General features: G+C 43.4%; 3 protein-coding genes across 3 annotated transcripts in view; 2 read left to right on the top strand and 1 right to left on the bottom strand.

Annotated features, from left to right (window-relative positions):
• Nucleotides 1-297: 297 nt before the first annotated feature.
• Nucleotides 298-7,197, top strand: zfp91 (ZFP91 zinc finger protein, atypical E3 ubiquitin ligase). Its single transcript, XM_018695715.1, is given in 13 exon segments — nucleotides 298-1,294; nucleotides 1,296-1,519; nucleotides 1,820-1,857; nucleotides 2,011-2,127; nucleotides 2,449-2,488; nucleotides 2,714-2,824; nucleotides 2,907-2,999; nucleotides 3,112-3,297; nucleotides 3,498-3,548; nucleotides 3,708-3,786; nucleotides 4,814-4,928; nucleotides 5,019-5,118; nucleotides 5,206-7,197. Coding segments are annotated over 13 exon segments (2,343 nt in total). The 5' UTR covers nucleotides 298-1,105; the 3' UTR covers nucleotides 6,206-7,197.
• On the bottom strand, nucleotides 6,633-8,426 carry si:ch211-113e8.11 (uncharacterized). Its single transcript, XM_018695717.2, has 2 exons — nucleotides 8,128-8,426; nucleotides 6,633-8,035 (listed from the first exon to the last, which is right to left on the bottom strand). Exons 1-2 carry the CDS (start codon nucleotides 8,199-8,201, stop codon nucleotides 7,354-7,356), a joined length of 756 nt encoding a protein of 251 aa, XP_018551233.1. The 5' UTR covers nucleotides 8,202-8,426; the 3' UTR covers nucleotides 6,633-7,353.
• A 2,306-nt stretch (nucleotides 8,427-10,732) lies between these two features.
• Nucleotides 10,733-12,960, top strand: part of cntf (ciliary neurotrophic factor) — a 7,187-nt gene continuing 4,959 nt past the window's right edge. Inside the window, exon 1 of the mRNA XM_018695718.2 lies at nucleotides 10,733-11,156. Within this exon, the coding sequence (XP_018551234.1) occupies nucleotides 11,037-11,156 (120 nt within the window). The 5' untranslated portion in view covers nucleotides 10,733-11,036. The remainder of the gene's footprint in view (nucleotides 11,157-12,960) is intronic.

The following is a 12,960-nucleotide window of genomic DNA, read 5'->3' as shown; positions in this document are numbered from 1 at the left end:
TAATGAAAACATCACCGCACCTCACCTACTTTATCATTCTGAATAATGTCAGGAGAAAACCTGGTTGAAAACCTGCTGTTAGAGTGTGTAATTCAGGATAATGTTGCCATCTGGTGGCTGACGCCCTTCATCAGAGCAGCCTGCAGCAGAGTTACTGTTCAGGCCAGACAGAGCAGGTTTTCAGCGGCAGCCATGTTAGCTCCACAGCCATCAGTGCAGAGTATGGCAGGAAATATCAGCCACATGTAATATTTATATTGAGGTTAAAATGTAAATGCAACACGTGCAAGAAGAAGACATTTACCACACAGTCTGCATGTTGAGTAAAATATCATTTATTAATTGCATATTTATTATGTGTGGCAGGACAATTATTCCAAATGTATGCAACATTTTACCATATTTTAAATATTATTATTATTTAATGTCATTTATTCTGCCTAAAATGACTGCTTTATTTCTCTTTTGTATCATAAAGTGGTTAAAGCACGACAAAAAAGAGGGGGAAAACATCCCCAAAACAAAATCCTCAAAAAGCTCTGTAGCTCTGACTTTCACTACATTTCCCAGGATGCTCCGGCTTCCACCCGTATACGCGCTGCTTTTGCACGGCCGCTGCTGTCTTTGCAGATTTATAAACAATGCAGCTAGGGTCCCACTCGATCTGCAAAAAGGAAACGGAGGGAAATCCAGATGATTGTCTCAGCTGCTGAAATGCGTCGCCGCTCGTGAATGTAACCTCAGTTTATATTTGGCTTAAAGGAGACGCAACAAAGCGCACAAAATGGTTGCGCTCCAGGCCCAGGGCGAATAAGTAGGTTTACTATAGCTTTAAGAACGCGAAAATAGTGTCTGCTTCTTTAAAATTATATCGGTTTATTAATGAATAGATAATTAAGAAAAGTTTTCAATTTCTAATCAATAAATATATGCATTTAATTTGCGACGAACTCTGCGCACTCACAGAAAATGTCCCACTGTTGGATAAAGGCCGCCTGCAATCAAAACGTCTTTAAACCAGATGTGGTCCGTTTTTCCTCTAATTGCAAGTAAACCTGCTTGACTTAAAGCGGAATTTGAGGTAGGCTGAAGTGTCTTCACGGTGATGGAACCGGTCGGCGACCGAACCGGGGATGTAAATAAAGGCGAAGAACCGGCGGAGGACAAGGCCGCAGATCAGACCCCGGCCCCCAGTACAACCGTTCCGCCGCGGAGGGGGCTCAGGGAGCGCGGAGCAGGCCGCCCGAGGTCCGGCGTCTCCGCTTCGTTGACGGACGTTAACGGAGCTGCGTCTGAGCCCGCAGAGCTCGGGACGGGTTTTGAGGGACAGGTCAACGAGGGCAGTACCGGCCTGGCTGAAGGACACCAAGAGCGACGACGACGAGGACGAACCGAGCCCGGACACCGGTGCGACCAAGCGGAGGAAAGTTTCCAACTCCAGGCGGAAGAAAAATTCTGAATCTGCGGGTTCGGTAGAGGCTGGAGGGGGGGTCGCAGGTGACAGCCTTCAAGGCACAGAGTAGGTTTTTAATTTCTGGCTTAATAGATCACCACATTTGTTTATGATGTGCCTGTAACGTGTGTGTTTATGTCGGTGGGGTCAGTTCCTGTCAAAAGCACGCCTTCAGGAAAGCTCGTCCCCCTTTCTGCAGCTCTGCATGGGGAGGGTGGAGTGAAATTTACCTGGCTTCAAAAACTTGTCATATTTTATTTAGTGCCACAACTTCTGAATGAGTTGCCTCGTCAGAGATGAGTTGAATGTGATGCAGGTAGAGAAAATGTCAGATCTCAGTGTTTTTTATCCTTCTTTGTGCAGCAGCTCGGAGGACCCAAAGAAACCTGCCACAGATGCTCAAGGTAATCAGAAAAATGAGTCCTTAACTAAATTTAACTTAAATCTCAGTCTGTTTATGTGTTACACGTGTTATAAACAAAGGTGGTGTGTGATCTTGTACCACACTTGATGGCAAACAGTGCGTTTGATGGCATGCTTCTGCTACCTCACTCCAGCTCTTCCCTCCAGACGCCCCCCAGCTCAGACCCGTGCCAAGCCCCCGTCTGGCAGGGCCAGCCGCGGCTCTGCCAAGCCCGTGTGTAAGACTGAACCTGGGATGGAGAATCCAGCCGGTGAGCAACCTGTTGACAGTGAGCTGCTGTGGTTCAGCCTGTAATTCACAAAACAAATTGAATACTCTAGTTTGCTTTATTTTGTAAAAAAAAAACAAACAAAAACATCAGCGACATCTGTATCTGTAATTATGGATTGGTCATGATCATGGATTTTCAGTCTAACTAATGGGATCAGTGCTGACTTTTTGGGTTAAATATCTGGTTGCAAACCTCCTCTTGTTTCCTTGTATTACGTCAAATAAATAAATGTTTGGTTTATGTATTTATTCTTTTTCCAAGTGTGCATCATTTATACAAATTTGCTTGTTTGTCCTGCAGCAATGGAAGGAGAGGTGAACAATAAAGAGAAGTATGAAATGTAAGTATATTAAGCATGAGTTAAATGTTTTACTCAGTGCTGAAGATGTATTTATTTGCAAAATGGCGTAATATGTGGTTAAAGAAAAACCTAGCTATACAGATAATGTAATTTTGCTTTAATGCTCCATCTTTAACACACCATAAATATAATTAACTCCCTGATATCTTATAATCTTTTTCAAGCCTTGATCACAAACTGTGTCTCACACTTCTACTGTCTCAGTAAAAAGAAAGAGGAGGAAAGCATGGATGTTGCTCAACCGGTCTTGGATGATGAAGAATCTCTGTTTCAGGACGACCCTAACGACCTCAACTACCAGCCACAGAGTCAGAGGTACGCTCATCACCAAGTGCATCACTTGACCTCCCCCGTGCAGAAAGAGTAAAAGCCAGTTTCTTTGTTGTTTTGTTTTCAGTGGTGCAGAGGAGGAAGAGGGCCTCAGCACTGACGAAGATGTTCCTTTTAGAGACGACTTAAATGATCAGAGCTACGACCCGAAGGGTGAAAGGTGTGTGTGTTTGTGTGTGGGAGGGGTTGGGATTGCACCTGTGTTTGTCAGCTGCGTTTAGGCGCCATATTTTTTTTGTTTAGTAAGTGGATGCTTTTGTTTTTCTTCTTAGGGATGCCCCCAAACCAAAGCGCAGAGCTCCTCCCAGACAGAAGGAGAAGAAAGAAAAAGAGAAGGCGCCTAAAAAAGAGAAAGAAGTCGCGGAGATAAAGATAGAAGGTTCGGACAACGTGGAGAGCGTGGAAGAGGAAGTAAAGCTAGAAGAAGAAATTGTGGAGGACCCAGACGGACCCAGGAAGTAAGCACAGATATTAGTAGGACAGATTTACATTGCTCGCGTGTCTGTGACTGTATTGTTACTGGTTCAGTCTGAATGTTAAGTGTGTGGTTATTTGTGTGGGTACAAAGCAAACAACTAATTTTCATAGTGGATAATAGAACATGGCTTTTTCCCATTGAAACTCAGCTACATAATTTTCTCTGTCCTTTGTGTGTCAGGAGAGGCCGGCGGAAAAAAGACGACAAAACACCACGGCTGCCAAAGAGAAGGTAAAGTTGATGTTGTAATCTGTAGTCAATAATATAATCTCATGTCACTATTGGAAGTTTAAGTGATTGATGCCTGACATGGTGGGCCATGGATTTGTAAGTCTGTGGATATATGAAGGTGTGGAAGATCCATTTTAATATTTGGTATTGTGCTCACAGAAAGAAGCCCCCGGTGCAATATGTGCGCTGTGAAATGGAGGGATGCGGGACAGTCCTTGCTCATCCTCGCTACCTACAGGTCTGTGTCAGCGAGCTACAGGATCCCACTGAGGACTGTTTTCAAATCTTTTTATCAGCTGTATTAAGGATGTAATGATATCAAAATCTCACAATACGATAATACCTTGGTAATAAGTCAATAATATGATTGCGATATTGTTTAAAAAAAAGGCAAATGAAGACTATTCTAATTTTTTTAATTCTAATTTTACAGTGCAATACAATGTCAGTTGGATAATTAAAATGCAAAAAACAGTCGTATTCCCTGACTTGTCGGTAACCTCAGTCTGGCAGTGTCTACATATATATATATTTTTTTTATCCGTCACCTTCTCCCCTCTCTCATTTCGTGACACGGGGAAACCGAAATGCTTCCACACGTCAGATCTAAAAGACGCTGCAGCATCCACAGTTTCAAAGGCTTCGTTTCTCTCTCTCTCTATCCGCTCTGTTCACCCTCGCCTTCAACACCAGCTTCGTTGTCGATTTGAAGAGGGAGCGTGTGGAACGCAAAGGATGATGGTCTCTGTAGTTCTCATTTCCCTTCGCTCTACTCCACTGCGGCTGTAACAAAACTATAGTTTTGCCTGGAAGATCTATTGTTTGTTAATGTCCAGGTCCATGACGGTATCAGGACACTTTAGTTCTCACAATATTGTAACATTTATGATACCATTACATCCCTAAGCTGTAGTATAGTGACAAATGTTCATCACATTTTCCTAGAGTCAAAAATCGTGTTTTAAAATTGATGGATTAAATTTCTGTGGATAGATTGGGATGATTAATTGTTTCAGGAATAAAAGGGGTCTGTCAGTATCCATAGGGGAATTATGTTTGGATCCAAGGTGTTTGAATAATAAGTTCCACATAACATGTTGAGATAATCGGGTTTTCATTTTATTGACAGTTTGACCTCACATGCCTTTATCAAGCCTGAAAACAAAACCTTTATTTAACATGAACCCTTTTTTTATAATTAGAGCATTTACATCCAACTGATGCTGATACACACTGCTCTGCATTTTCTCTGTCTTATACATCAGCACCATATAAAATACCAGCACTTGCTCAAGAAGAAATACGTATGTCCTCACCCGTCTTGTGGAAGGCTCTTCCGCCTACAGAAGCAGCTGCTGCGTCATGCAAAGCACCACACAGGTAGAGCGCATCCACCTGTGTCTGACCATTTCTTGCAGTTAAAAAACGAAAGTATACAGAGAAACATGTCTTTATTTGTTGTGATTGTAGACCAGAGGGACTACATCTGTGAGTTCTGCGCTCGTGCCTTCAAGAGCTCCCATAACCTGGCTGTGCACCGCATGATCCACACAGGAGAGAAGCCCCTACAGTCAGTACTTCCCTGTTTACTCATTTATTCATTCTGTGTGGTTTTTCTCAAACACTAAAAGACATTTTCCGTTTCTTTCGCCAACAGGTGTGAGATCTGTGGCTTCACCTGTCGTCAGAAGGCGTCTCTCAACTGGCACATGAAGAAGCATGATGCTGACGCCACCTATCAGTTCTCCTGCTCCATTTGCGGTAAGAAGTTTGAGAAGAAGGACTGTGTTGTGGCTCATAAGGCCAAGAGTCACCCGGAGGTGCTTATCGCTGAAGCGCTGGCAGCCAACGCCGGTGCTCTCATCACAACCCCTGCCTCCCTGCTGGAGCTGCCAGGAAACCCCATGCAAGCAGAGGTCATTGGTTTGGACGTGAGCCAAGTAGGGCAGGACAGCCAGGTGGACCAGCTGAGCCAGGAAGGGCAAGTTGGGCAGCAAGTGGCTCAGGTGTCCCAGATGGGTCATGTGACCCAGCAAGTGAGTCACCAGGTGGTTTTACTGGGACAAGACCAGAGCCTCCATACCATGCAGGTGCCAGTGACGATTGCCCTGTCCCCTATCGACCCCCCCTCACCGGCTGACAACCAGCAGCAGACTCACCTGCAGCTGCAGATGCCCGTCCAGTTCGTGCAGGCCGCTCAGCAGCCACAGCAGTCCCAAATCCAACAACTGACCCTCCATTCCAGCTCAGTGGTGACCCAGCACCAACCCCAGCTCCAGCCCCTTCAGTCATATTCCTCCCAGCAGCAGAGCCAGGGGCAGACGCAAATCCTCCAAATGACCTTCCAGCCTGTCAGCCAGTCCCAGACCCACATTCAGCAGATCCCCATCCTCGCGACCTCCCATCAACTTCAGACCCTGCAGACAGCCGCCCCGAGCCCCCCTCTCCTGTCCCCGTCCCAGCCCCACGATCCAGCCTCCACCAACGGGGACAGCTTTATTCTGGACAATCCGGTGCTCGCGTCCTCCTCTCCATCAGCCAACTCCCTGCAGCAGACAGAGGCTGTGGGGGAGGACGGCGTAGTCTGGGAGCAGACAGGACAAGGGGAGGTTTTGGCTGACAGCACTGAGAGACATGTGCAGCAGGCCCTCATGTAACACAACGTTTGAGCGCACAAAGAAGAAAACAAAGGAAGATTACGTCATCACTGACCTGGTATACTGTATTGCAATGTTTGAGATAAATGTAGGATCACCAATATATTATGTACTGTTCACTCATAGTCACGTTTGGTAGTTTTTTAGAATATCTGTATCAGGGAAAGATATGTATGTGTCTGTATGTGTCGTTGCCTTTGTACATAACAGTCCTGTAAACTTAACTAGCCTTTTATGTGAGTGTGTGTGTGTGTGTGTGTATTGATGCTGAGGTTATGTTGCAGAGCTGTTGCTATTATGCAATAATATAGCATACCTCTTAGTAATATACAGTGGCAGGTTTGGGATAAATCAGATTAATTTATATAATGAATTAAAGTCAAAACGCACGCTAGAAAGCTATAAACATCCTCAGTACGTGTGGGGGTAGGCAGCCATTTTTTCATTTATTGTCCAGATCTACTGTAAAACATTCACTTGACAGGGTTTAAAAGAAACATGTAACAGAAGAAACACTGAACTCACAAAGAAAGATTAAACTTGGAAAGGTAGGGACAGAAAAAGGGGTGTTGCACAGGCCTGTAAAAAGTCACAAAATATGCATATTTTAAGGATTCTGGCAGTGTCATTCATCCTGTTTCACTTATATTTATGCAGCTTGCTGTTGGTTTACTCTGAAGGAATAATAACCCATACAATATATGTACTCCTCACTAAAGTCTTAGGTTGTTGAAGGCAGCCAACAGGTGACCCTGGACGTTTGAAATACCACATGAGCCTAAAATAACAGCAAGCACAGACACTGAATTAGACAAATTAACTCAAAATCTGTCCGTAACCTTTGAAGTGTAATGTAATTTGCTAAGTGAGGCTTTGTAGAGACATATGACAATACTAAATCAGCACCTTTCTGACCTGCGATATAGGATGTGTGGTAGCGCAAAAACACAAGCTGTTCATTTATATGATGTAAATAAACATCTTAACATTTATCCAGTGTGTTTCATTGACAGTTTAAGGGCATAATTATGAGGGAAACTCAAAGCAAGGCCTGAGTATTTAATTGATCCTACAACGGACAGTGCTACAGACTCCACACTACATACTATTGCTTTAAGAGAGCGTAGTTACAGCTCAGAAACCCTCCATCAGGACATGTTGAGCCGCTCTTTGTCTCTGTGCATGGCATACTGCTTCATAGCACGTTTAGGAGGAATCAAGGTGTTACTCAGTCCAACCCTCCTCTTCTTCACCTGCTGCCCTGCCGACTCCTCCTCCTCCGTGAGGCTCTGAGATCCTGCACCACCACAGGAGCCGCTGCCTGCCTGAGGCTCAACATGTTCTGACACCGGTGCTTCATCGCTCACAGTCGGATGACAGTCAGTGGGAGTGACCGGGGTCTGGAGGTCACTGTCATGAGCGAACTTGCACTTGATCCCAAACCTGCACCTTCCGTCTTTCCTGTATGACACGCACATCCTTTTACCTCCTATCTGGGAGGGTTTGGCCTGCATTGTTAGAGGGACGTGTTTCTGCAAAGCGCTGAGCTTCTGGTCCGCCTGAGCTTTGAAAGGGTTGGCAAACACGCTGCTGTCAGAGCTGGCGTCTAGAGGAGGAGGAGGTAGTTTATTATGGGTGAGTGAACCCAGGGAGGGAGCAGGCAAGGTGGGCTGGCAGGCTGCAGATGTGAGGGGGTGTGGTGGTGATGGTGGAGAAGCCTCTGGGTCTTCTTCCTCTGGTTCTGAATCACTGGAAGCTGAACCAGACTCCAGCAGGAAGTTGCGGGTCTTTCTAACAGCTGTCGCCTCATCACACACCTCCTCAACAGAACTTGAAGACAGAAAAAAGATAAGTTAACAGCCTATGCTACATTACCTGTCAATCTGTGTTTAGTAAAAAATGTTTTTAAAGTTAATAATTACCCAGCTCCACCGGTGTTTACATCTCCATCGCTGTCAGATTCGGAGGACACTCCGTAACCAACCAGAGAGTTCATACCTGTACAGTGAACGGAAGCTAAGCTAGTTAGCTTGTTAGCTTGGTCTTCAAACGAAAGTGAGCTAATACTGCTCCTGTGCGTCTAGAATCTTATAGTAGACAGGTTAATTTAATTAAACGATACAGCGTAAAATATTTAATAGGCCCCATCTCTTCTCAAACGTATCTTAACGTTAGCCGCCGTTCTGTAGCCGCGGCTCAGTATTTACATTCTGGCTGCCTGCACCGCCACCTGCAGCACAGGCGCGGTACTACACCCAGGTCAGTTTATTACAGAGCGTATTTGCCATTTTTTGTATAGTTAACTTCTTAAACTACAGTTTTCAACCCAAAAAAGAGATGAATGATTCTTATTTTTATTTTACCATCGCTTCATTACTATTCCATTGCTTCTCTACTGTATTTGAACCCTCTTTGACCAGACCCGCCCCCCCTTTTTTTCTCTCATCCTGGCCTCTGTGAAGACATGCCCAGGCAATGTATTCACTCTGGCAGCCACCACCACACATTTGACCTTTATGTGGTTTATGTGCAACAGGGCAGTATTTTTGTATCATATTTTGTTAAAATTTCATACAACAAATTTTTGATTTTATTATTCTTTTACAAAGTAATTTGAACAATTTTCTCTAAGGAGCTTTAGACCACATTTGTTCCAGTGTGAAATAATTTGTAAGGTATGCTTTCAAGTAGTTTGCTTGACACTGGTTCTGAGATTATTTGATTAATAACTAAGCCAAAATAAAATAAAAATGCTTAAATGGTCAAATGACCAGTTTAATTATTAATAACACTAATCCATGAACCCATAGCCCATATGTAATGAAAATTCATTATATTTTACATGTATATTTAACATCATCACCAGAGGTTTTTGGTTACCAGAGAGCAAGTTAAAGCATCAGATATTTACACATTATTTTCAGCATTTGTTTATGCACACATAGGGTACAGTACATTCAACCCCTGTAGCAAACGGACATTAAAAACAAGCGACTTTTCTTAAATGTTAAAGTGCTATTATGTATTTCACAAACTCTTTGTTGTTGTTTTTTCCCCTATTTTTACAAGTTCAAGAGATAAACAGAACATATTTGAACAAAGGTAGATTTTTCTATGTCTGTTTGCTGCAGGAGTGGTAGCCTATTTACTTTTTACTTCAAAAATGTTATAGTTTTCATTGTGGAATATGTTTTTAATGTGTTTCTATATGTATAGTTTCTTGCTTCTTTTCTTTCTTCTTTTCTTATTAGAAAAATAGCTGGTAAACAATCCATTCAGAGGTTCGTGATAGAACATCAAGAAGTTTAAGATATACAACACCAAATTATACATCACAAATTTGCCTCAAACAGCCTTAAAATCTCCACATCATATCATACAATCTATTCTCAGACTCCTGATTTCAATATGCTTTTAATAACAAATATTTTGAAAGTCCAGACATAGGTGTTACATGGAGTATCCAGTGAAGTTACTATTAAAGCATCCAAGTAAATATAATGAACCGTTATAATGAACAGTTATATACTAGACAGTTATATACTAGAGATTTGTTGCCTAATTCCTGCCAATGTTGTGACTATTACTGCAGCAGTGTTGTACTATACTATTTGTATCTTGTATATCTGTAAGCCAACTAACGCCTTACCATTTTTACATTACAATTAAAATTATTATAATTTGTTAAGGAAAAGTTTCATAACAAACCTAAATGTGTCCAGAGAGGTATGCAGACGTGTCAAACACAGATATAACGAATGTCCCAACATTTATAGCAGCTGCACTTGATTTATGTGAGTCTGTGTCACTTCCTGGCAGTCTAGACAGAGCAAAGTCATCATTAATGCCTTTAGTTACACCTGTGGTTTTTCTGCTACTTCAAGTAAAAACGTCTGCCGTGGATAAAGGTCTTTACTATGCAGTTATTTATACATTTACCCTGAATTACACACCTAAATTACACAGATAGTTGTTTTAATGAACTGAGTATGTTTGGTCAAATTACCATAATATTCCTTTCTTGGATCTTCCAGTTTATTTACAACATGGTATGGTGCAGGTTTTATAGTGTAGCCACATCACACTAAAAGATATTATATATTATTATATATATATTATATATATTCATAAAAAGTTACATCAAATAGAAATAGTTGAACTCAAGTAAAGCAGAAGTACTTCAAATTGTACTTGAGTAAATGTACTTTGTTACTTTTCACCAGCCTACAGTTCATTCTTGTGCCTCTTTTTATCATAAAGGGGACACATGCACATCCGGAAGCAGTTTGAAACTCTCCCGGCGACATCTTACTTATATTTAGACTATCTATTGGATACTTTTGTCACATCCAGTAAATCAGATAAGCTCCTCCAGAATAAGTTGATGAGCTCCTCCTCCCCCCACCCCACCCCCCTCCCCCGTGGCTCCCCGCCCCCGCTTGTCCCGTTAAATTCCTCCTGCCTGGCATCAGGTTCCCCGGGGAAAGGGCGGAGAGTTGGCCACCAAGTGTGTAACATAAGTAACTAACAGTAAGCAGACAAGGTCGAGACAAACTGGGAAACTCGTTTTACCGAAACCTTAGAGAAGAGCAGGCACTCTGGCTGCAATTAACTCAGCAAAGGGGGGAACGGAAGGGCAGGCTGAAGTGAACCATGACCGGGAATCCGGTGTTGTCGGGATGAAGCACGCGTACACGAGGGTATATTAGAGTCAGGAGGAGGAGGAGGCAGGAGGAGGAGTGAAAAGGGGGGGACCGGCCTGTTGCTTTGCAGCTCCTAGTGCGCGTCTATTGTGTCTTCACCGGGAGAAATAGCAGCAGCCGAAGGTCCAATGGCAGACAGGCGGACTAGAGGCATGACCGGCTCGGATCTGAGCAGGACCACGGCGGCCCGGGCTACAGCCATAGCAGAGCAGCTGCACTACGAGTGCTCCATCTTACTGGAACTTTATGTGAGTAGAGGAGTTTATTTGTCTTTCCTCCACTGGCTGCAACCTGCCAGCAGATCACAGTATGATTTCAAAACTGAAGACAGAGAGAGATGTAGCCCGTGTATATATATATATGTGTATATGTGTGTGTGTGTGTGTGTGTATATATATATATGTGTGTGTGTGTGTGTGAGAGAGAGAGAGAGAGAGAGAAAGAGAGAGAGTGAGTGAGTGAGGGAGACAGAAATAGGCCAAGGTTAAATGGAAAATTAATAGATTTTCTGTATGAATGTGAGTGTGTGTGTGTTGTGAGTGTCCCCTGTGCATGCTTGCCTGTAACTTTGTGTGTGTGTGTGTGTGTGTGTGTGTGCATGTGCATGCATGTGCATGTGACTGTGTGTGTTCGAAAGAAGTACATGGACAAAAATTTGAAAGAGAGAGAGCAAGAAAGAATAAAGGGATGCGTGCAAAAGCCAGATAAGAGGGAGGGAGAGTGTGGAAATGATGTCTAGGACAGTAGGGGTAGGAATGCTGAGTGGTGGTGGTTGGGGGGGGGGGCTCAGTTGGAATGACAGAGGTGGGCGTTTTTCTGGCACCGGCTCATCAATGCCTGGGCATGAAGCCTTCATCTATTTTTTTTTCTCCTTCCACGAGCCTGCGTGTCTTTGCCTATAGGTGTGAGCGCTACGGGTTATTAAAACTTCTTGATTTCCTGCCAGTTCATCGCCTCATCATTCCTTTCATGTGTCTCGCTAGGAGCGAGGGAGCGGCCTGGAGTATAACTTCATCCACTTAACTCTCCAGGATTTTGACCCTTCCTTCCTCTACCCTCCATGTCACGTTTTCAGTGCATGCTTATCACTGACTTTGTGGGAATAGTTTCCTGGAAATGTTGCTCCAGTAACTCTTGAGTTACAGCACAAGATGCATTCCAGTGAACACAACATGAAGTGATTAAATATGTCTTCACCTGTCTTGCAGAAATTTATGTATGTTCATGTGTTTTCTCTTCTTGGCTGCAAGGAACTGTCTCTCTAACAGGATTTAGTTGAGTCTCTGGCACACAAGTCTCAAATGAATCAAATGCCGATTTAATTTTTTTCAGGCCGAGTATTATTTTTTCCAGGCGGGCCGTCCCTTGCCTATTCTTTGGGTGGGAAAACACTTATTTACAGCATCCGTTCTGATAGCTCTTAAATCATTTTCAGGGCTCACCATGTTATCACAATTCACAGTGATCCATGAGAATGTTGTTACTGGCTACACTATTGCTTCCCAGGGTATCCATAACTGCCTGAATTACATTTCCTCTGCAGACTGAGCAGTAAATGTTAAACACCCCCCCCCACCCCACCAAGCACCCCCACCCCAGCCACCCTCCCCATACAGGTCACATTAGGCCACTCTGTCACACTGGTACTAGCTTGCACGCAGGGTGCAACATTAACGCCTCGGTATAATGTCACAAGGAGGCCTCTGAGATTCACAACTCACTCAGGTACTAAAGCTGATGCCAGCTACAGTTATGCCTGTGAAGTGGCCCGACAACATCCTCAGCCAGATCATAATGTCGCATTTGTCTGAATGTAGTTCTGAAAGCATATGCTGTTTAACAAATGTAGATATATACAGTGTGGATTTGGATTTGTGGAAGGAGTAGTCCGACATTTTGGGAAACAGGACTATTCACGTTCATGCTTTGTAAAGTTAGATGACAAAATTGATACACAGAGGCAAGTCAAGCATGCACTATGAATTGTCATGTGATATGGAACGATAGCCAATCAGGAAGCAAGCTGACTGAAGATGGAAGCACAATAAACAA

Source organism: Lates calcarifer, linkage group LG5 (genome assembly GCF_001640805.2).
Source record: "Lates calcarifer isolate ASB-BC8 linkage group LG5, TLL_Latcal_v3, whole genome shotgun sequence".
Lineage (NCBI taxonomy): Eukaryota > Metazoa > Chordata > Actinopteri > Centropomidae > Lates > Lates calcarifer.
This window is presented reverse-complemented; position numbering and strand designations above follow the sequence as displayed.